The 19,063-nt window shown below is 51.7% G+C and overlaps 8 protein-coding genes across 9 annotated transcripts; 4 read left to right on the top strand and 4 right to left on the bottom strand.

Moving 5' to 3' along the window:
- The first annotated feature begins 124 nt into the window (after positions 1-124).
- On the top strand, positions 125-4,290 carry PV06_06098 (uncharacterized protein). The gene has a single exon (XM_016407171.1). The coding sequence runs from the start codon at positions 350-352 to the stop codon at positions 3,845-3,847; it is 3,498 nt and encodes a 1,165-aa protein (XP_016262775.1). The 5' UTR covers positions 125-349; the 3' UTR covers positions 3,848-4,290.
- A 311-nt stretch (positions 4,291-4,601) lies between these two features.
- On the top strand, positions 4,602-7,676 carry PV06_06097. Of its 2 annotated transcripts, XM_016407169.1 has the most exons (3): positions 4,602-4,914; positions 4,979-6,281; positions 6,339-7,676. In XM_016407169.1, exons 1-3 carry the CDS (start codon positions 4,873-4,875, stop codon positions 7,061-7,063), a joined length of 2,070 nt encoding a protein of 689 aa, XP_016262773.1. In that variant the 5' UTR covers positions 4,602-4,872; the 3' UTR covers positions 7,064-7,676. The 2 variants fall into 2 exon arrangements, with proteins under 2 accessions (XP_016262773.1, XP_016262774.1); XM_016407170.1 differs by having other exon boundaries at positions 4,602-6,281.
- A 25-nt stretch (positions 7,677-7,701) lies between these two features.
- On the bottom strand, positions 7,702-9,705 carry PV06_06096 (uncharacterized protein). Its single transcript, XM_016407168.1, has 2 exons — positions 9,555-9,705; positions 7,702-9,461 (listed from the first exon to the last, which is right to left on the bottom strand). The coding sequence occupies exons 1-2, from the start codon at positions 9,575-9,577 to the stop codon at positions 8,558-8,560; spliced, it is 927 nt and encodes a 308-aa protein (XP_016262772.1). The 5' UTR covers positions 9,578-9,705; the 3' UTR covers positions 7,702-8,557.
- Positions 9,706-10,307: 602 nt separating this feature from the next.
- On the bottom strand, positions 10,308-10,712 carry PV06_06095 (uncharacterized protein; the record flags this gene model as incomplete). The annotated part of the gene is made up of 1 exon (XM_016407167.1): positions 10,308-10,712. The coding sequence occupies one exon, from the start codon at positions 10,710-10,712 to the stop codon at positions 10,308-10,310; it is 405 nt and encodes a 134-aa protein (XP_016262771.1).
- Positions 10,713-10,737: 25 nt separating this feature from the next.
- Positions 10,738-11,396, bottom strand: PV06_06094 (uncharacterized protein; the record flags this gene model as incomplete). Its single annotated transcript, XM_016407166.1, has 3 exons — positions 10,738-11,033; positions 11,110-11,200; positions 11,265-11,396. 3 exons carry the CDS (start codon positions 11,394-11,396, stop codon positions 10,738-10,740), a joined length of 519 nt encoding a protein of 172 aa, XP_016262770.1.
- Positions 11,397-12,172: 776 nt separating this feature from the next.
- PV06_06093 (uncharacterized protein) lies at positions 12,173-13,618 on the top strand (the record flags this gene model as incomplete). The annotated part of the gene is made up of 4 exons (XM_016407165.1): positions 12,173-12,193; positions 12,247-12,833; positions 12,892-13,082; positions 13,236-13,618. The coding sequence occupies 4 exons, from the start codon at positions 12,173-12,175 to the stop codon at positions 13,616-13,618; spliced, it is 1,182 nt and encodes a 393-aa protein (XP_016262769.1).
- Positions 13,619-14,029: 411 nt separating this feature from the next.
- On the top strand, positions 14,030-18,245 carry PV06_06092 (uncharacterized protein). Its single transcript, XM_016407164.1, has 4 exons — positions 14,030-14,269; positions 14,343-14,967; positions 15,061-15,300; positions 15,360-18,245. The coding sequence occupies exons 1-4, from the start codon at positions 14,125-14,127 to the stop codon at positions 16,654-16,656; spliced, it is 2,307 nt and encodes a 768-aa protein (XP_016262768.1). The 5' UTR covers positions 14,030-14,124; the 3' UTR covers positions 16,657-18,245.
- Positions 15,244-18,291, bottom strand: PV06_06091 (uncharacterized protein). Its single transcript, XM_016407163.1, has one exon. The coding sequence runs from the start codon at positions 18,213-18,215 to the stop codon at positions 16,800-16,802; it is 1,416 nt and encodes a 471-aa protein (XP_016262767.1). The 5' UTR covers positions 18,216-18,291; the 3' UTR covers positions 15,244-16,799.
- Between the last annotated feature and the right edge of the window lie 772 nt (positions 18,292-19,063).

The raw sequence follows: 19,063 nt of genomic DNA, 5'->3' as shown, positions 1-19,063 counted from the left end.
CCTCGGGGCTGTTCTCGTACCTAACTTAAGTAAGATCGGGGTTGGGCTCGGCTCACGCAGTTCGAACGCCCAGTTGAATGGCTTCTAACCGACCTACGCAGTTTCTTTCGACTTCACGTCTCAACTGCGCGCATCCACCACGTCAGATTGCGAGAACTTCTTCATCACACAGCACCTCCCATTCATCGTTCCGCGTCTTATTTTCATCGGATCTGAGTTCTACGAGGTCGCATGTCCATCTGCACACGCTTTTAGCCGTCGCCCACCCCTTTCCTCGCCGTCGCAGGGCATCCTTCAAACTGGAGTATCTACGAGACCCCTCGCTCACAGTCCGGGGGTTGGCACTGCCATGTCCGTAACATGGCCGCCCCCAAACAACCAGAAACCACCAGACGATGAGCCTCTGATTCACTCCCTACACAGAGACACTCTCAATGGCTTGCTGCGCGCTCCCTCCCGACCTCACACTCCCAATTCCTTGAAATTGCGCGGTCTGGGTACCGGTTCCCAATCTGGACAGCCTGCCGATCCAGAGCCGAATCTCGACGAGGATCCGCAAATCGTTCGATTCCGCGCCCTGTTCGAAGAGACCGAGTCCAAGCTCGCGACTCTCTTTGACGATGTCGGCCAAGTTGTAGCACCAAAAAGACACGCGATCGACGATGCGACGCTCCTCGAGCCTGCTGCCGAGCCTGCGGACTCGGCCGCGGCCCCTGCTCCTATATCAAAAAAGCGCAAATTGGTCGATGACGATGACTACGACGATTACGATGACGACGATGAAGAGGAAGACTCGACACTGGATGCTGCAAGGGCATCCCCTCTGAAAGATAAGCCTAACAAAGTACATGTCGTCGCCGATGCCACGTCGTCGCCCAAGGCCCGCCCCGTCCTCCCCCCCAGCATCACTCCCGATTCCATAAAAGCTCCGGCCAAGAGCAACGCCGCAAAGTTAAAAGAGGATGCCGAAGATGCTCGCAAGAAATTGGAAGAGGCCAAGCGCAAAGAGGCCGAAACTGTCAAGACGTTGTCCCGCACCATGTTCTTCACACTAGAAAACGATCGAGATGCCATGCTGGACCAGCAAAGACTCGACGAGGCAGAGCGACGTGCCGAGGCTGAAGCTGAAGGCCATGCCAATCGCCAGAATGCCTCTATGCAGCAGGGAAGCCTAAGCAAAGCTAACCTCGGCGCGTCCAGTCTGACGCTGAAGAACCTGATTGCCCTCCTCGACGAACACCGTTCCATGGTACATGCGACTGAATCGGAACTGCGCGCACTTATGAGTGAAGTTAGGAAGAATCGCAGCAAGTGGGCGAGCGAAGATAAGATTGGTCAAGAAGAACTCTACGAGTCAGCGGAAAAGGTCCTGACCGAGCTTAAGGCTCATACGGAGCATTCATTTCCCTTCCTGAACCCCGTCAAGAAGAAGGACGCTCCCGACTATTACCTTGTCATCAAGCAACCTATGGACCTGGGTACCATGACCAAGAAACTCAAGCAACTTGCGTACAAATCCAAGAAAGAATTTGTGGATGACCTCAGCCAGATCTGGAAGAATTGCTTGAAGTTCAACAGCAATCCTGACCATCTCTTTCGGAAACACGCGCTTTTCATGCAAAAAGAAACAGACAAACTGGTTCCCTTGATCCCTGATATCGTCATTCGAGACCGGGCCGAAGTCGAGGCCGAGGAGAGAAGACAGCAGATCGCCAACGGAGAACTGGACGATGCAGAGGAGAGCGACGATGAACCGATCATGTCGTCGCGCGGTCGTAAGGCCCCCGCCAAGAGCGCAAAGAAAGGCGGCTCAACGTCTCGTAAAGCCCCGCCAGAGACGACTCCCATACCAGAGACCAAGCCAGTCTTGCAGTCGATCAGCTCTGTCCAAAGAGCTGAATCCGAAGTCGAAGGTAGCCAAGGCCAATCTACCCCCCCGCCGGGGATCCTGACCCCAGTCGGAGCTCACGGTTCGGGGAGTATAGCAGGGGCTGGCAGCGAGGCCATGGATATGGATCTTCCGGGACTACCGTCCCAAACCCCGGTCCCAGAGTACGAGGACGAAGAGTACAAGCTCTGGAAGCAGAAGACCAAGAAAGACCGTGCAATGCTTGCTGCCACTCGGCATAAGCTCTTCCGTGGAGACAAGCTGAATGCGGAAGAGACTGCTTTGCTCCGAAGCAAGGCAGGTATGAGGCGGTGGCAGCGTATTCAACAAGAAGCAGCTGGGAAAGATGTTGCAGAACTTGGCGTTGACGTCTCGGAACGAGATCGAACTCTCGCTGAGGGCATGGAGGTGGAAGAAGAGAGCTTGTTACCAGACTATTATGATTCACTGGCTGCCATACCTGACCTCAATCCACACTTGAGGTGGGAGCAAGACACCGAAGGTCAAGTCATTGAGCATAGCGAGGAGTACTTGAGACTTCTCCCACCGAAACAATTCGTGGCCCCTGACAGTCGACTGGTCAAGACGATAGACGCCAACATGCGACAGATGCAGGAAACTCGAAAAGTCGTTTCCAAGATTGGCGTCGTGAAACAAATGCAGCTGCAGGCCCAGACATATCAAAATCAGTTTCCGAAATTTCACCTAGACCCTTTTGTCGAAGCCGACATTCCCAACCATGTCATGTCGGACGCTGGACCAGTAATGGCACCTTATGTCTGCAAAGCTGCTTTTCAACGATCCATTGGTAAGATCTTCTTTCATGCTGGCTTCGAAGAGTTTCAACCTTCGGCACTGGATGCGGTGACAGACCTTGCTGCGGAGTTCTTCCAAAATTTGTGCTCGTCGCTGGCAAACTACAGGGAAGATTACAGAATCCCTGTTGCAGAACCACATCCTGCTGGTCAAACGCAAAAGCTTGACGCCGAATCGAAATGCCCGAACACCTTGGAAGAGGCCGTCTTGCACTCGCTGCACTCGAGTGGAATGTCTCTCGATGACCTTGACTTGTATGCTCGTGAAGACGTTGATCGGACTGCTACTCGCCTGACCATGATGCACGATCGAATGAAAGGACATCTTACTGATCTTCTTCGACCTGCTCTCACGGATGATACAGCTCGTGGTTCAGGAACATTTGAGGACGGTGGTGAGCAGTACGTTGGTGGCGACTTTGCCGGCGACCTTGATGAAGATTTCTTCGGGTTCCGGGAACTTGGTCTCGACAAAGAGTTTGGCATGGCCAGTCTTACGGTGCCATTCCATATCTTGCAGAATCGTCTTGGTATGAGCAACCAACAAGCCAGCACTACAGATCCGGCGGAGAAGATGTTTACAGAACCTCCTCGCTGGCCAAAGATCACCATCGAGAACATAGACGAACAAATTGGACTGGCTAGAGAGTGGTTTAGAAAGCGACTGCACGAGAACGGTGATCGCCCATTGGTGGAAGATCTTGAACTCCCTCTAAAGCAAAGGCCAGGCTACGGTCGGGCAAGGATACCCGCTAGCGGCAAGATCGGAGACGGTGCCGCCAAAAATGCCAGTCCGATGAAGAAGGCGGCTGCGAAAGCTGGTCCTGCCCCTAAAGCTGTAGCAGGAGCAACTCCTGGTGATAAGGGAAAGAGGAAATCCATCGTCGCTAACGGAACAGAGGATGATGCTTCCATGGTAAACGGCGTCAATCCTTCCACACCTGGTCCTGGTGGTGATGGTAGCCCAGAGAAGAAGAGACCCGTCTTGAAAGCGAAGATGTCTACTTCAGATCTCAAAGACTCTGAAAAGGGCAATACGCCAGCGACAGATACCATTGATGGCACACCAGAGGTGAATGGGCTCCCTAAAATGGATGGGGCTGTTGATGGCGACGCAAGCATGATGAGTCCGGAGAGCCTATAGCTCCATTAGCGGGTTCCTGAGCGCAGTACATATGGGAAGTCGCTGAGATGATAACAAAGGCACCTTGTAACGACGATGGCTTTTTTCATTCGATCAATGATGGGTGGGATTTGGTTGGTTTCGTTGATACCCCGGGGTTTTCAAGGGCGGGTTTAAAATGGTTATTCTCCTGGCATTGTCACTATATTGCTGCCAGGAAGGGGTTGATGACGACTCATTGCGCATCCTGCTAGCCCAAACATCTCATCGCGCAAAAGTGAATGCATTGCATGCTTTATGCATGATCTGGGGCTTGATTGCAAAGTTGATTTTGCACTTTTTATCGTGGTGGAGGTTGTACATACTTCGTCGTAACTATTTTTTGTAAGTTGCAGAAGACTTTGTTGCTCAGCTAGCAGTCGGCAATAAAGCCATTCTCTTGTAAGTAGAACGTGTGATTCAACAAGATGAAGTTCTGTATCTATGGCTTTACTGAATACTACTTTACCCTTGCATAGTTGTCACAAGTATGTTTCGAGTCCTTCTGGTCCTGCACATTTCGGGGTATCTCAGTGTTACTACCAGATATTTCTTGATGTTTTTTTTCCAGAAGTGAAAGCTGGACCACCTATTGCGATGCCGTTCATCGCCAAGCATGAAACACTGCTCGCCCCCAACTGGGACAAGGCTGAAATCCACGTGACTCGGTCTATGACTCGCCCAATTGAAGCTGGCGCATCTTGCACGGCATTCATCTCAACTCCATTGGGAATATCCTCAAGTCTCCTCCCAAACCATCTGCTCATTGTTCTCTTGAGGGAACTAGCCGATACTTCTTATACTGTTTCCCGACTTGTATTCAGATTAGAACCGGTTGACTTTCTAGCCGAACCTCAAGTTCTCGACCCTCCCCTTCGGTTTCGGCTATCTCATACTGAGCCGTGACATACCCCGTGGGAGAGCGTCCCCGAACCATACCACGTAGAACAAACGCCAAGCGAAGTTTTGGTGGTACAGCTAGGTAGCGGTGGTAGTCGGTGGTCTTAATGGGCCCTAGGCAGGAAAAGAGTAGCCTGAAGCGCAACAGGGTAAACCCAAAAAACACCTGCGCCGTGTTGCACAGAACGTCAAATCTGACTTTGCGAATCATAGCATAGCACTGGGGACGACCAGGAAATAAAGAAGCCTCGCAGGTCCCAGAGAATATCCTCCCAGACACAAAAAGAGAAAGATGTTACAAAGACACCCATCAAGAACCAATACCTCCCTTCCCCTCTTACGAACCATGAGTCGACCGTGACCGAGCCGGCGAAAGAGCAGACGGCTACACCTCCCGAAGGTCGTCCCAGTCAGATTCGCCATGTCACTCCCTTATCTTCGTCCCAATTGCAGCCCTTGTCGTCACCGCCCCAAGACACGCAGCCCCTGTCGCAGTTTGTCTATCCGCCGCGGGACGTTGAGCCCGATTTAGACGACGATGACGGTACTTGGGGGTACCTGTTCCCTTTGACCAATGCCGGCCATCGTATCACTTTGAAGAGAAGGGCGTTCTGTCCTGCACCCACGGCGCCTCTGGAAATAAGCCGGGCAACGGTCAAATCCGGCACTCGTGGAAAGGACGATTTGAAAGAAGACGAGGAAGATTACGAAGCCGACAAGCGAATGGTGGGATTCCCGGCCGGCGGGTATCTTGTCGGGAGGCACCCTGAATGTGACATGATCATTGACATTCCGACTGTATCGAATCGGCACTTCTTGATCTTCAACGAGACTCGAAACGGCGACACGATCGCCGTACTCGAAGACTTGTCGAGCAATGGAACCTTTGTGAATGAGGCACTGCTCGGACGCAACAAGAGGCGGGAACTCGAGGATGGAGACGAGATCACTATTCTCGACGAAGCAAGGTTTGTCTTTCGATATCCCAGAAACCGGGATTCGAGTGCTTTCAATTCGCGGTATCGTATTTTACAGCAGCTCGGCAAGGGTCACTTCGCGACGGTCTACATGTGCGTGGAACGGTCGTCTGGCTTCAAGTATGCAGTCAAAAAGTTCGAGAGGCGACTGGGCGAGTCGCAAAAGTCCCAACAAGAAGGTTTGCAGCAAGAAATTGCACTTTTGATGAGCGTCAGCCATCCCAACGTGCTATGCCTGAAGGAGACCTTTGACGAGCCAGACGGAGTGTACCTCATTCTCGAGCTTGCTGCCGAAGGCGAACTATTCAATTTGATCGTGACCAAGCAGAAATTGTCAGAGGCCGAGACGCGCAAGATCTTTATTCAGCTTTTCCAAGGCACGAAATACCTGCACGAGCGGAACATTGTTCACCGTGACATCAAGCCGGAGAACATCTTGCTGACAGACAAGAACCTGTCCGTCAAGCTTGCTGACTTTGGTCTCGCGAAGATTATCGGCGAGGAATCGTTCACGACTACTCTGTGCGGAACACCGAGTTGTAAGTTTCCGTCTGGCTCCGCAGAGTTCTGTTCGCTGCTGACCACCGCATGACTAGACGTGGCTCCAGAAATCCTGGAAAATACACGTCATCGCAAGTACACCAGAGCCGTCGACATTTGGTCTCTCGGAGTGGTGCTCTATATTTGTCTGTGTGGCTTCCCGCCCTTTTCCGACGAACTCTACTCCAGCGACAATCCTTACACTCTTGCCCAGCAGATCAAAATGGGCCGATTCGACTATCCTTCACCCTACTGGGACTCGATCGGCGACCCGGCTTTGGATCTTATCGACCGCATGCTGACCGTGGATGTTGCCAAGCGCATCACGGTCGACGAGTGTCTCGAGCACCCCTGGACGAGAAACGCGGGCAACATCAACCCAGCGGACTCGACCGACGGGCTCACGGGCGCCATGCACGCGCTGGACTTTTCGAAGCGCAAGATCCAGCGAGAGCGCACGTTGTTGGCAGACATCAACGACGTCAAGGTCAGCAAGGTCGTCCCCGTCGACGGTCAACACATCCCCGGGGCTTCGCAGGGGGACACCGCAAAGGTCAAAGTCTGGCAGAAGAACCCGAACGGCAAGATTGTCCGGTCGACGCCCAAGAAGAACAACAAAAGGAATGAACCTGCTGCAAAGGAGGAGGATCCTGCCGCCAACAGACAGCAAGAGGAATTCATGGGCATGGGCGGTAAAGGTGACATGCAGTTATTCGGCGATGACATATCGAGTCGATACCTTCCTGCCGAGGTTCCCGACGATAAAAATTCGACAAAGTGAGACAATTCAAAGGATCATTGAATTTGGGAAAATGAGCAAGTAGGAAGGACCGTTGGGCGATCAAACGAGCAAGCCACCCTATATTCCACTCCGTCCGGGCGACTTGGGCCGCGTGATTTGTCCAATGGCCCCGGAAGGTGGTGGGTATACCTTCGGTACCGAGCATTTGTTTTTTCGTTGTTTGTATCTTTTGGGGCTGGGCAAACGGAGGGGTGGGTGTGAAGTTTTCTCCAGCCGAAATCCTTGTATTATTTTTTGGTCGTGGTCGCGTCCCAACAAACATGTTTTCAGTTTCAGGACATGGATATGGATATTGAAGGTATATAGGCATGGAAGGGTATGGAAGTTGAGGGTTGGGAATAACAGTACGGAGTACGAAGAGAAAAAAAGAGGCACACGTCTACCTTTTGTGTACTTGTCCGATAGTAGGTACCTCCTCGCTGTATATACGCTTTACTCACGCTTACCGATCCGGAGTACATGGTTGCATTGTTCGTCATTGATGGAAGGATCAAGTTGCAAAATCGACGCTCAAAAGGGGAGAGAAGAAATATTCCCTGGAAATATGGTACACAGACACAGGAAAATGAATATCGAATATTGAACATGAATAATACGAATACGAATACGACTTGGGAGTGTCACTTCTTTAAGAGAAAGAATGGTGGTGATAAAGTTTCGTTTTGAGCTCTCAATTGGTATTGGAGATTTTGGTATCATTTTATCCCAGATCTATGCTTCTTCCATCTGGCTTTGTCGTCTAGTTGATGCGGTTTATGGATCTTCAATCATGGCTTCGTTGGGGAAACCCGTCAAGTCTTCCCTTGAAGAGACAGAAAGTCCTTCTCGCACAGGTAAATCAGTGGCCACCAACCCAAATAGTATCGGTACGGCCTCGCTCCTCTTTCACAAAAGAGAACCCAAGTCGTGGTTCCTCGTCCAGTCGTCTCCTGTAAAGGCGGAAAATAATTGTCACTCGACATTTGACTTTTTCGTGGTGGCTCGTACCCATCCATGTGTCGCGGTCAAGACCGTAGCAACACGCCGTGTAAAACGATGCCAACAAACTCTCGAGACGTTACGAGCACTTTCTGCGTCGTCAAATGTTGGTGGTGGTGACATTCCATCCTGGGTAGTCTCTGTAGCTCCTGGTTCGAATGTCCCATTTTGACGGGTCATCTGAGGGTGGTGGGTTGGTGTGGCTGGCATCTCACGCGTCCGCAGCAATGTTACCCTGTATGATATATCTCATTTCGATTTCAAGGCTGCTCGGAAAGCTGGGCTCTCTCCCTCTCTCGCGCGCTGCGGTGTGGGAAGTTGAGAAGCCGCATATGTCGATCGTGACACTCAGGTCTCAGACCCAAGAGGTAGTTGACGTGGTCGCCGCCCGACCTTGTCCAAGGCACGACTTGGTTCGAGAAAAGTCTTTAGTAAAGGTCTGAGACAATGTCGTCGAAACTCGGAAAGAAAATCGCTCATTGTGACAAGGAATATTCAGCCTGGCCTCATAAAGATTTCGTCCAACCCCTTCATATCCGAGAATGCCATCCTCTTTGCTTGAATATTTCGTCCTCGAAGAATGTGTCTGCCGCTCTTTATTCCAACATTGTGTGATTTCGGAGTAACGAGCTCTTCGCGAGGTGTGCTTGATCTTCCCCGTTTCGAATTCTTGCTCGACGTTGTCACATCGATTTCATTCTCGGAAGATGACGAGGACACAGGTTCATCAGGTGGTTGACTCAAGGGCGATTTATGCAGGGGCAAAGAGGTCGTCGCTGCCTCTTTCGTTTTGGCCTTCTTGTCGGCTTGTCGTGAAGCCTTTTCCTCCCTTCGCTTCCTCCTCTCCTCTTTTCTTTGTTTCCTTTCTTCTCTCCTCCTGCGCTTTTCATCGCCTCCGTCTTGGTCGGACACCGGTTCCGATTGTGTTTGGTCGGGCTGGTCGTCAGACTCGTCCTGCTTGTCGGCTTTTGTGGTGGTCTTGTCTTTGATGCTTCCCTCGAGGATTCCTCCTTTTACGAACACCAAGCCGCCCCACCGTCCTCGAGCGTACATTTCCAGCTTTCTATCCTCGATCTTCTTCTCTTGTTTCTTCAACTCCGCATCGCTCTTTCCGTTGAGTCTGCCGAGAAGACCTTGAAAGGCGTCAAGTCCAGTCCGCTGTCCTTCGACATCTTGGCTCTTTGTCTTCGCACCCAGTCCCAGATTATTGTTCTTGAACAGGACCCCCACACGAGCAGCAGCGAGTCGATCGGCATCATTGACACCGACGTGTATGCTTTCTCGGTTTCCGAGCGATTGACCTTCTTGCCATCCCTGCTGGGTCATAATCCGCTGGCCGAAGGAGGTCGAGGACTGGGACCATGATAGATTGCGCGGATCGTGCGAGATCTTACTGCGTCTGGTTTGAAAGTCAGCATTTCGTCTGGTAGACAACTTGGACCTGCTGAAGGGACAAGGATCCAACTGTATCCTGGAAGCAGAAAAGGCCTACCTCTTCGGCTCTGCCAGTCCCATTCTGGAAGATCTATGAAACAACGGTCGCTTGAACACAGAAAGGGAGCAAACGATAAAGACGTCTAGAAAGGAAAGGGGTTGTCGCCGCCTACGACCAACAACTTCTCAAACTGCGGGTGCGGTGTGATAAGAAATTGTGAGGCACGGCAAAAAATTTTGGCCGATAAGAAAGGCCTATACGAGTACGATCACGAGCGTACCGTAGGTATAGATTACAGTAAGTTACGGTACAGGCACCTAATGACGGTGGTTCTTCGGCTAGACCGAAGTAGGCGTTAGGCATTATGACGACTAAGCGCTGACCAAGCTTTTGCGGGCCGTACGGTACAATACGGTATTGTGATCTGCTCATTTCGGGTACATCGTCGCCGTCCTCTGGGGATAACATTTTATGTCAAGTTATGTAAAGACCATGTCGATGAGTTATCATGTAAAGACCAGTAGGTGTGTCATTACCGCGAAATCATACAGTACACTTTTCCCCGGTGGCCCTTTGAACTCAGTCATAGATCTGCCAATGCCATTACATTTTGACAAGACTTCGAAAACAGCCGAGCCTAACCACGTTGTTGCTCTGGTATCAACTTGTCCACGTAAGGACTGATATGATTTGGCGCGTACCACTGCTTCAGGTGTTCCAGTACGGCTTTCGCGTCCCCCATCCAACACGACAGCCCAACATACAAATCAGGCCTAACCAGCACCAGTCCGCCGTCCTCCTTGTCGTCATTCAAGTCGATGCCGTACCTTTCGAGGAATCCACTACAACTACCATCTTCGATCTTGGACTGATGATCGAAATCGAACTCGGGCTCGCGGGTTTTGGAGTCAAATACCTTTCGGGCTCGAACTTGTCCGGATCTGGGAACTCGCGAGAATGACGGTGGATGGTCCAAAGGTTCGCAGTTATGTTTGTACCAGCCGGAATACGATAACCGTTGTAGATGTCGTCCTGAATAGGAGCGTGTGGGATTCCACCAGGAATTGTCACCGATCGCCATCGTAGTGTCTCCTTGATGATGGGGTCGATATAAGGCAGGCAAGCTTCATCTGACCAGTCTGGGCTTCTATCGTGACCAATAACCTCGTCCAATTCATCATACGCCTTTTTCTGAGCTTCAGGGAAGACACACATGGCCAGGATACAAGACAGGATGGTGCTACTGGTGGTGTTCACGCGCGCCGATCAAGTTGGAGGTCAAGCTTGCAACCTCCGCGTCCGAAAGCCCATTTTCATTCTGTTCTTCGATAAGTCGTTTGGAAAAGCTGTCCTGTTTGCTTTGAGATCCTTCCAGGGACAAGTTATAGAGATACCGTGCTAGGAGATTGGCCTGATCTTGTATGGCTCGTGGTAAAGGATAGAGCCACTTTGGTAGCTTCGTCAGGAAAGGTAGAGACTCCATCCAAAATAGTCCGGGAATAACGACGTCTACCGCATTGGCCATGACCTCGAGAGCTTGCTTTGCCACATAGTCGTTTTTCCTGGTGATTCGACGCCCCAGCCAATGATGGAAACTACCGAGCAAGCGTACCATCTTTCAAGATGCTCCAGGTCATCACTTTGAACTCGGCAGCTTGGATATCACGGTAGGTGCGGATCGCTTGAGAGCCAACAACTGAGTGCTACAACACAGTGTTAACAGCCTGAAAGGGTGAAAGGGGCCGGGGGAAATAAGATGCTCTTTACCGTAAGTTTTCGATGGCTCCTCGACCTGTCACCGTAGACCTGGCAGACTTGGTTGTTGACTGTCCAGTTGAACACATCGCCCATGACAATGATGTGAGGCCGGGAAGAATAGATGTGTGCCCTCTTCTCCATGAGTCCAGAAGCAGACCAAGCATCGTTGGCTACGATGATCGGTCGACGTCCAAGCCAAACCGTCACAAGAGGGTCTTTGTAGTAGTTCCTCCATTCCTCGAACGCGATCCAGGGCTTGACCTTTGGTATGACCAAATGATTCCCGACGATGGGCAAAGGAAATGGGCCCGAAGAAGGGGGGCGCCTTGGGAGATTTGAGTGGGCAGTGATATCTCGAAGCTGACAGCAACACAATCAAGAGATGTAGCCCACCGTCACTCCAAGACTTGCAGCGAGAAAGGAGCGGGGTTTCTGTCAACGCAAGGAGTGCGAGGCCGAAAGAAAAAAGCTTGCAGTCAATGTGCAACAGCTAAAGTACCATGCGACCAGAGAGTGCCATGTACTCGGTGTCTCCAGAAGATTGCACAATGCATCTACCACGAAGACTGCCAGAAGGAGATCGTGAGCGGCGAGGCGATCATGGAGCTTCACGAACCCCCAGTGAGAGATGCTAGACATATGCTACGATTCTGTGATGGCCGTCCTTCATCTCCATTCCGGAACATCGAAGGCAGGAGGACATCAATGCCATTTCTTTTAAATTATACCGACCCTGCGACCAACTGTATTTCAGCATACTACAGGAAAGCACAGGATTTGGAAGGTTCACTTGTTCTTTAGGACGTCGGTTCATTAGAGATTGTATGCTTCGATGGGTGGACTCAAGCCTTTGAGAATACGTTCCTGTTTGGGAACCCCGACGAGCAATGGTTGGACGACATCATTGATGCTCAACCATGCTCAACCAGCGACTGATGGTGGCCTCCTTTTGGACAAGAACGCGAACCATATCTAATCCGTTACGCAGCAGGTTACTCGCGATCTCGCGGCCTTGTGTCGTGTACCAGACGGCCAGACTAGAGAGTGCCGCATGTACGACCAGGAGGCGTTCAGAAATTCCTTCACCCCAAAGAATGTGGTAGATTCCTGCGAACTCTACTTTGTTTGCTGGAGTCCACATTGCCCGATTCTACATCTCTCTACCTTTGATGTTGCTAAGGTTCACCCACCTCTGTTGCTTGCAGTCTTTCTGATCGGTCTGGCTTACTCCTCGGAGCTTGAGGCTTCCCTGGCTCGAGCTTACTATGATCTCGCCGAGGACTATGCTTTCAATCATCCAGATTTCAGGACGCTGTTGCAAAACGACTTGCCCTCCTGGCGGCCACCTTTTACATCACTGGAGCCTCTTCAGGCCGCGTATTTAATGGTGCTTGTACAGATGTGCACCAACAACACCGTCTCTCGACGGCGAGTTAGGAGCTCGAGATACAACGATGTAATTCGGGCAGCTCGGGGCTTGAAGCTCTTCGACAGTAAGAATGAATATTTGGATTTGGAACCAAGAGAGTGGGTTGAGTTTGACTGGCACGGATTTGTGGCAAAAGAGTCAAGGATAAGGTGAGATAACTGACGACCACCAAGGCTTACTGTTGACTTTTCTAACGTGAAGGTCTAGAGTCGCATACCTCATCTTTGGTATCGAAAGCAACTTTGCCATGTTCCACGCGCATTACCCTCGACTGGCTATCTCGGAAATGACCGGCGATCCCATGTGCAGAGAAAGCTGTTTTTCTGCCACCACTAGTGCTGCATGCGAGCAACACACAAAGCAGGAAATGAGAGCCAACGCTCTGTCACTCTCTGCGTGTGTGTCTGAACTCCTAGAGAGTCAATCAAACCTTAGAGCAAAGTCAAGGCTGGCTGAGTTGTCTCCGATGAATTTTCTTTTTTGTTCTTTGTGGTAAGCCGGTCCGATGTGACCTCTGTCTCTTCATTTCAGTGGGCTAATATGTCAGCTAGGCTTGCATTGTACTATCCATGCCTCGCGTGCAAGTGGAACAGGGAGAATACTCTATCCCGCCATGACGAGAGCTCTTGACCGTTGGATAAGAATATGGAAATCGCAGATCAGCATTTTTCCTCTCGAAGAGTGGAAGAAGATTGGGTTCATGCAGGACGCCGGGCCTGAATTTTGGCAGCTAGCATATATGTTTGTGGAAGCTGAGATTCGCGGTCTGCTCAACACAGAGCTACTGCGCAGTATGGACGAGGATAAGATGGAGAACGTCTGCCATTTACTGGAGACGTTCTGTCGAGCTTCCTGGGATGAGGCGAGGAGACCTGGGCATCGTGGTTACCGAGATCCTACCACAAGACACCTACTGGATAGCAATGAGTTCTAGCCGAGGGGCGTATGTCTCACCGATCAAAGTTGCATCGAACCCCTTGTTAACTCCTTCAGCGTCCTTGTACACGTGTGACATCGAAACTGAACGCGCCAAGAGATGTAAAGACCGCGCCAAGACGTATCGAAGCGTATCGAGACGTTGTACTCAAACCACGTGATTGTATTGTGTTGAAATACTCTGTATGCGCCGATACGCGATCTGGAATGTTGCCCTTGTTAATCTGGACCCCTGTGCAAAAAATAACAAATCCTCGGAGGATCTCAGGCAGGTATCTCAAGGTAATTTAATTACCTATGTATCTTTATCGACGGTCACACAACAGAAGCACAACCCCTCCAAAAGGCAAATATGCCCTTGCTAATTTGAATCATCGGGGAGTTTTTGGCCGGTGACAGTCGCTAGAGTCACCTCGTTCACTTGCAGATTCCTTTCTCTTTTCCTTTCTTGTCATTCATTGATTCTTAAAAGGTCGAGGGGGCTCTTGATGAACCCATTCAAACATGGATTCAAGGTCCACGCCCACCCAAGACACAGATGATGAGAAACGACCCAGTGGGGGTCTAAGGCGCGTATCGACATACGATGCCACCACGGGAACTCTTGATCATGAGCAAAATGGCCTGAGCACGCAGACAGTCGTACGAGGTGAGTGAGGTTCTCTACTCTCCCCCACCACGATGACGACATCTAGATTCACATTGTGCCTACCTTTACATAGACGATGGACGCGTCGACATCAACATCACCGAGAACTCGAAACTCACGGAACAGCTCAACCAGATCAATTTGAACCTGAACCAAATCCATGAAGAGGAACTAGGCCAACCGCCGCCGCCGTTCGTGGACCAAGAGGGCGTGCCGTTCAACCCACCACCGCCGCTCAACGTGGTGATCCAAGTCGTCGGCTCTCGAGGCGATGTCCAACCCTTTGTCGCACTCGGACAGGTGCTGAAGAACCAATACGGTCATCGTGTACGATTGGCCACCCACGGAACCTTCAAGGGGTTCGTCGAAGAACATGGCCTGGAATTCTTCGACATCGGCGGTGACCCCGCTGAGCTCATGGCCTTCATGGTCAAGAATCCGGGTCTCATACCAGGTGTGAAGTCACTCCGAGAAGGCGACGTGGGCAAACGTAGAAAGGGCATGGCCGAGATTCTCGAGGGGTGTTGGAAGTCGTGTGCCGATAGCGACGAGGTCAACGATTCCCATCACGCCAACAGCAGTGGTGGTGGCCCACGAAAAAAACCGTTTATCGCCAACGCCATCATCGCCAACCCGCCTAGCTTCGCCCATATCCATTGTGCACAGAAGCTGGGAGTACCTCTGCATCTGATGTTTACGTAAGTTTGGCATTGATCCTCCCTTTCGCGGTCCAGGCTACAAGCAAATTAGGTCGTTATGACGAGTACTGACGCGCGCGTTCTCCGACGCAGCATGCCATGGTCGCCAACTCGCGAGTTTCCACAACCCATAGCAAATATCCACACGTCCAACAACGCAAGCGGATGGGCGGCCAACGAAATGAGCTACACTCTCGTCGACATGATGACGTGGGAAGGTCTAGGCGACATCACCAACAATTTCAGAACAGAGACTCTTGGACTAGGCGCGCTGTCCCAAGCCGCGGCGGTAGACATGTTGTATAAACTGCGAATACCATACACATATTGCTGGTAAGCATGGAACCTCGAGACGGCCTTTTTGAAATCATGTATTGATTTGAACCAACTAGGTCTCCAGCACTTATCCCAAAGCCCAAAGACTGGGGTCCGCACATCACAATTTCAGGCTTCTTCTTCCTCAACATGGCATCCAACTACCGTCCGGACCCAGACCTCGCAGAGTTCCTCGCCGCGGGTCCGCCACCGGTGTACATTGGCTTCGGCTCCATCGTGGTCGACGACCCCAACGCAATGACCAAACTCATCTTTGACGCGGTGAAAAAGACTGGACAACGTGCGCTTGTCTCCAAAGGCTGGGGTGGCCTCGGTGGTGATGCCCTCGGCAAGCCCGAAGGAGTGTTCATGCTAGGTAATTGTCCCCATGACTGGCTGTTCCAGCGTGTGTCTTGTGTGGTTCATCACGGCGGCGCTGGCACCACTGCTGCCGGGATAGCCCTGGGTCGGCCGACTGTCATTGTTCCCTTTTTCGGTGACCAGCCATTCTGGGGTTCGATGGTCGCCCGCGCCGGTGCAGGTCCAACACCCATTCCGGCCAAAGAGCTCACGGCAGACCGTCTTGCCGATGCCATCTTGGAAGCGCTCAAGCCCGCGACGCTCGAACGGGCTCGGGAACTTGGCGACCGGATCAAGGAGGAGAAAGGGTGCGAAGTGGGAGCAGCAAGCTTTCATCAGCAAATGAACGTCGACGGTCTCCGATGTGCTCTGGCACCGAACCGGCCCGCCGTGTGGTTCATCAAGTCCAAAAGCCCAGTGGGCCGTGGCATCAGACTGAGCGCCTTCGCTGCCACCGTGCTCAGCAACGAGGGTCTCCTGGACATCAACCAGCTTCGTCTGTACCGGCCGTACGAGTACCCCGTGGAAGCTGGCCAATTTACGTGGGATCGCGGACCGAACCCTGTTTTGAGTCACTTTGGATCCGTGGCTTACACCGCGCTGCACCTACCGATCAACATCGCCAAGAAGTGGAGTGGCGTCGTGTACCAGCCCTACAAAGGTGCCAGGGCAGGAGGATGGAAAGGCTTCGGCAAGGGCATAGGTAAAGGCATAGGCGGTCTCCTCATGCCGGCCAGAGCCATCACCGTGAACGGCAGGAAGTTTGGCATTCGAGCCGCGTATGACGCGTTGAGGAAGCAATACGGCGACGACACTTTGAGTTTCATCCTCGCGGCGCACTTTACGCAGGGTTACGAGGACGCCAAAGCCTCGACGGAGGAAGAGCGGAGCGAGGTGGTGGCCCGATGGCATGGTATGCAGTTGCACGTGCAGCTGACACCGACTCAATCACAGAGAGCAGCTGCACCGGACGTCACACTGCTGACGAAAGCCGTACCTGAGTCGAAAGGGTAGTAGAGCTGACACCGAGTTTCTGCGTCTCGCTATTATACAGTGCCAGGAGATCCCACCCACAACCCCAAGGTGACGACTAAAACTGCCCGACTATAGTCACTTGCTGGTTGCCACGCCCCCGAAAGTCGCCTCACAAGCGCACGTCAAGGTCTACGGTGACGGCGCGAAGGTATCATCTGGCCCTGGATACCCTTCAACCTTTGGATGCGCCATATACTTCTCATGCCCTTGACGGAGAACAACGAGCTGATGACGACACACGCGACGGTCATGACGGGGAAGCCGTACGGTGCTTCCTCCAGATAATTGATCAGGTTCATTCCGAACAAGCCGGCCACCAGAGTCCCCGCTCCGACGCCGAGAGTGTGGATGGCGACCTTGGCCTCGAGAAACATGATTTGGTTCCGTTGCACGTCGAGGCTCGACCTGAATGTGTTTTCCTTCTTGCGCATGACGTCCATGGCGCCACCGGCCGACTCGACCAGGGCGTCCGCGGCGGTATGGTAGGCCTCGAGCATGTACTCGGCCTCTTGGTGGTCGTCGATCTCGTGGGAATTTCCCGCCTTTCTGTCGGAGAGGTACATGCCGGCCAGATCCTCGTCGGTGTCGAGGACCTCACGGATCGTGTCCCGCACCAGCCGGGCCTTTTGTTCGATCTTGCCCAGTTGTCGAGAATGTTCAAACAGCAGGTCGAGACCGACGGCGGCGAAACCGGACTCGAGGTTCAGTTTTTCCGCGCTCTCTTCTGCGTCTTGTTTCGCCCGGACGAGGTCCTCGCGCATGGTGGAGAGGACGGCGATCAGGGCCGCTTCCACCGCACGTAGCTCGTACGGTAATTCGGGAAGGTCGGCGGTTTCTTTGGCCGACATTCGCCTCTCAAAGTCGCCGTACATGGTACTGCTGGCGCTGTCATTTTCGGTTTCGTTTTCGTTTCCCTCTTCATCCTGAGAACCATTAGAACGAGAATCGCGTAGATTGATGAGGAGAGCCTCATCGGCCTGGATGATCATGCACAGGTCGAAGAATTGTAAAAGAATCGTGGCCGGTCGGATGAGGATGCGCGTGACCGATTCAGAGCGAAGGTCAATGTCCCGCAGATCTCGATGTCGGAGTTCGAATTGCTCTGCTATCTTGGACTTTGTGAGTTGTCTGTGCTCGGACAGCAACGAACCGTCCTTGTCGAAGTATGCACACGTCAATTCGGTGTCCCTCGCGGAGGTCAAATTAGGTTTGGACCCGTCATCACGGACGGTGGAAGATTTCCCAAGAGAATCATCATCTTTTTGTCGTAAGAATGCGGATGAATGGTGGTACGCGGAGACGACACGTTTTCTGTCTCGTGACACGATACGGTCGGGACACGTCTTGTGACGAGGTGTTTTTGGTGTCGTAAGAGATGAAGACGAAAATGTCTTGGTAGAGATGGCAGTCCAAGGATCAACATATTGAAAGCCCGACTTGATCGAGTTTGAGGCTGATGAGGAGGACCATAAGCTCGGACGTAGACGTAATGGACGAGCGGTAAATGCCGCCAGTCGCATAGCCGTGGTCACCCTCATCGGGGGTCAGGATTTGGTTTCTTTTTTTTTTTGGAAGGTTTTCCTATCCCGACATTGAACCATCTAAAAAGCTGGGGATACGATTGTGAGGTGTGTTGACATCGAACAGTTTCGATCTTTTGGAAACGATTTGGGGCAATTAATCGGTTTACATAATCAGTCCAAAGAATCAAGGCCAAGTATGGGGGCGACGTCATTGGGTTTTTTTCTCGTCTGGGCTCTTTGGAGAGGTTTCAATCGTTGACCTTTTTTTTAACCCTTTGGAGTTCAGAAAGATACCTAGGTTATCGAGATGATGAGAGTACTCCTGTACATACATACCAAGCGTGCTCTCCTTGCGTTATCGTATCATATCCAAGGTTGTACTCCGTAATCCATAGGTATGCACCTACTACGTACGGAGTATTAATGTACATATCTGGGGTCACGTACTCGTACAGTAATATATGGCTTTCGTTCGAGACACTTTGGTCATTGCCAACAGCCTTGAACATTTTCGTTTATGACTGACCGGGGTTTTTTTCCTAAAATGCGGCTCGAAATGTGAATTGCGTAGAGTTCCTTACCTAATCTTGGGGTTGTTTGTACTCTTGTCCTCGACGTACTTTCTGGTGTACGGGGCATCACTTCTACCTTTAGAGTACGAGTACGAGTACAGTACCTACACAAGTACGCACCCAAACTCCTAGGTAAAGGTTAGTGACCAGGTACGAGTTTACTCCGTATGTATCAGTTCGGCTCAACTACGGGGTGGTTACGGTGTACTTACATGCAACTCGTACTCGTACTCGTACTCGTATGTACTATACTGTACAACCTGGCTAAGCTTTTCCCACAACATCCCCAAA

The sequence above is a fragment of the Exophiala oligosperma genome (genome assembly GCF_000835515.1).
Source record: "Exophiala oligosperma strain CBS 72588 unplaced genomic scaffold supercont1.5, whole genome shotgun sequence".
In the NCBI taxonomy this organism is placed as follows: domain Eukaryota; kingdom Fungi; phylum Ascomycota; class Eurotiomycetes; order Chaetothyriales; family Herpotrichiellaceae; genus Exophiala; species Exophiala oligosperma.
This window is presented reverse-complemented; position numbering and strand designations above follow the sequence as displayed.

Bases quoted from the DNA above. Each gene is read 5' to 3' on its own strand.
- PV06_06096 (XM_016407168.1), bottom strand. From the start codon at position 9,577: ATGGGACTGGCAGAGCCGAAGAG. The intron at 9,462-9,554 runs GTAGGCCTTTTC...CTTTCAAACCAG, and splicing joins GGACTGGCAGAGCCGAAGAG to ACGCAGTAAGATCTCGCACG.
- PV06_06092 (XM_016407164.1), top strand. From the start codon at position 14,125: ATGGATTCAAGGTCCACGCCCACCCAAGACACAGATGATGAGAAACGA. The intron at 14,270-14,342 runs GTGAGTGAGGTT...ACCTTTACATAG, and splicing joins CACGCAGACAGTCGTACGAG to ACGATGGACGCGTCGACATC. The intron at 14,968-15,060 runs GTAAGTTTGGCA...TCTCCGACGCAG, and splicing joins CCTCTGCATCTGATGTTTAC to CATGCCATGGTCGCCAACTC.
- PV06_06098 (XM_016407171.1), top strand. From the start codon at position 350: ATGTCCGTAACATGGCCGCCCCCAAACAACCAGAAACCACCAGACGAT.
- PV06_06091 (XM_016407163.1), bottom strand. From the start codon at position 18,215: ATGAGGGTGACCACGGCTATGCGACTGGCGGCATTTACCGCTCGTCCA.
- PV06_06097 (XM_016407169.1), top strand. From the start codon at position 4,873: ATGGGCCCTAGGCAGGAAAAGAGTAGCCTGAAGCGCAACAGG. The intron at 4,915-4,978 runs GTAAACCCAAAA...TGCGAATCATAG, and splicing joins GTAGCCTGAAGCGCAACAGG to CATAGCACTGGGGACGACCA. The intron at 6,282-6,338 runs GTAAGTTTCCGT...CCGCATGACTAG, and splicing joins TCTGTGCGGAACACCGAGTT to ACGTGGCTCCAGAAATCCTG.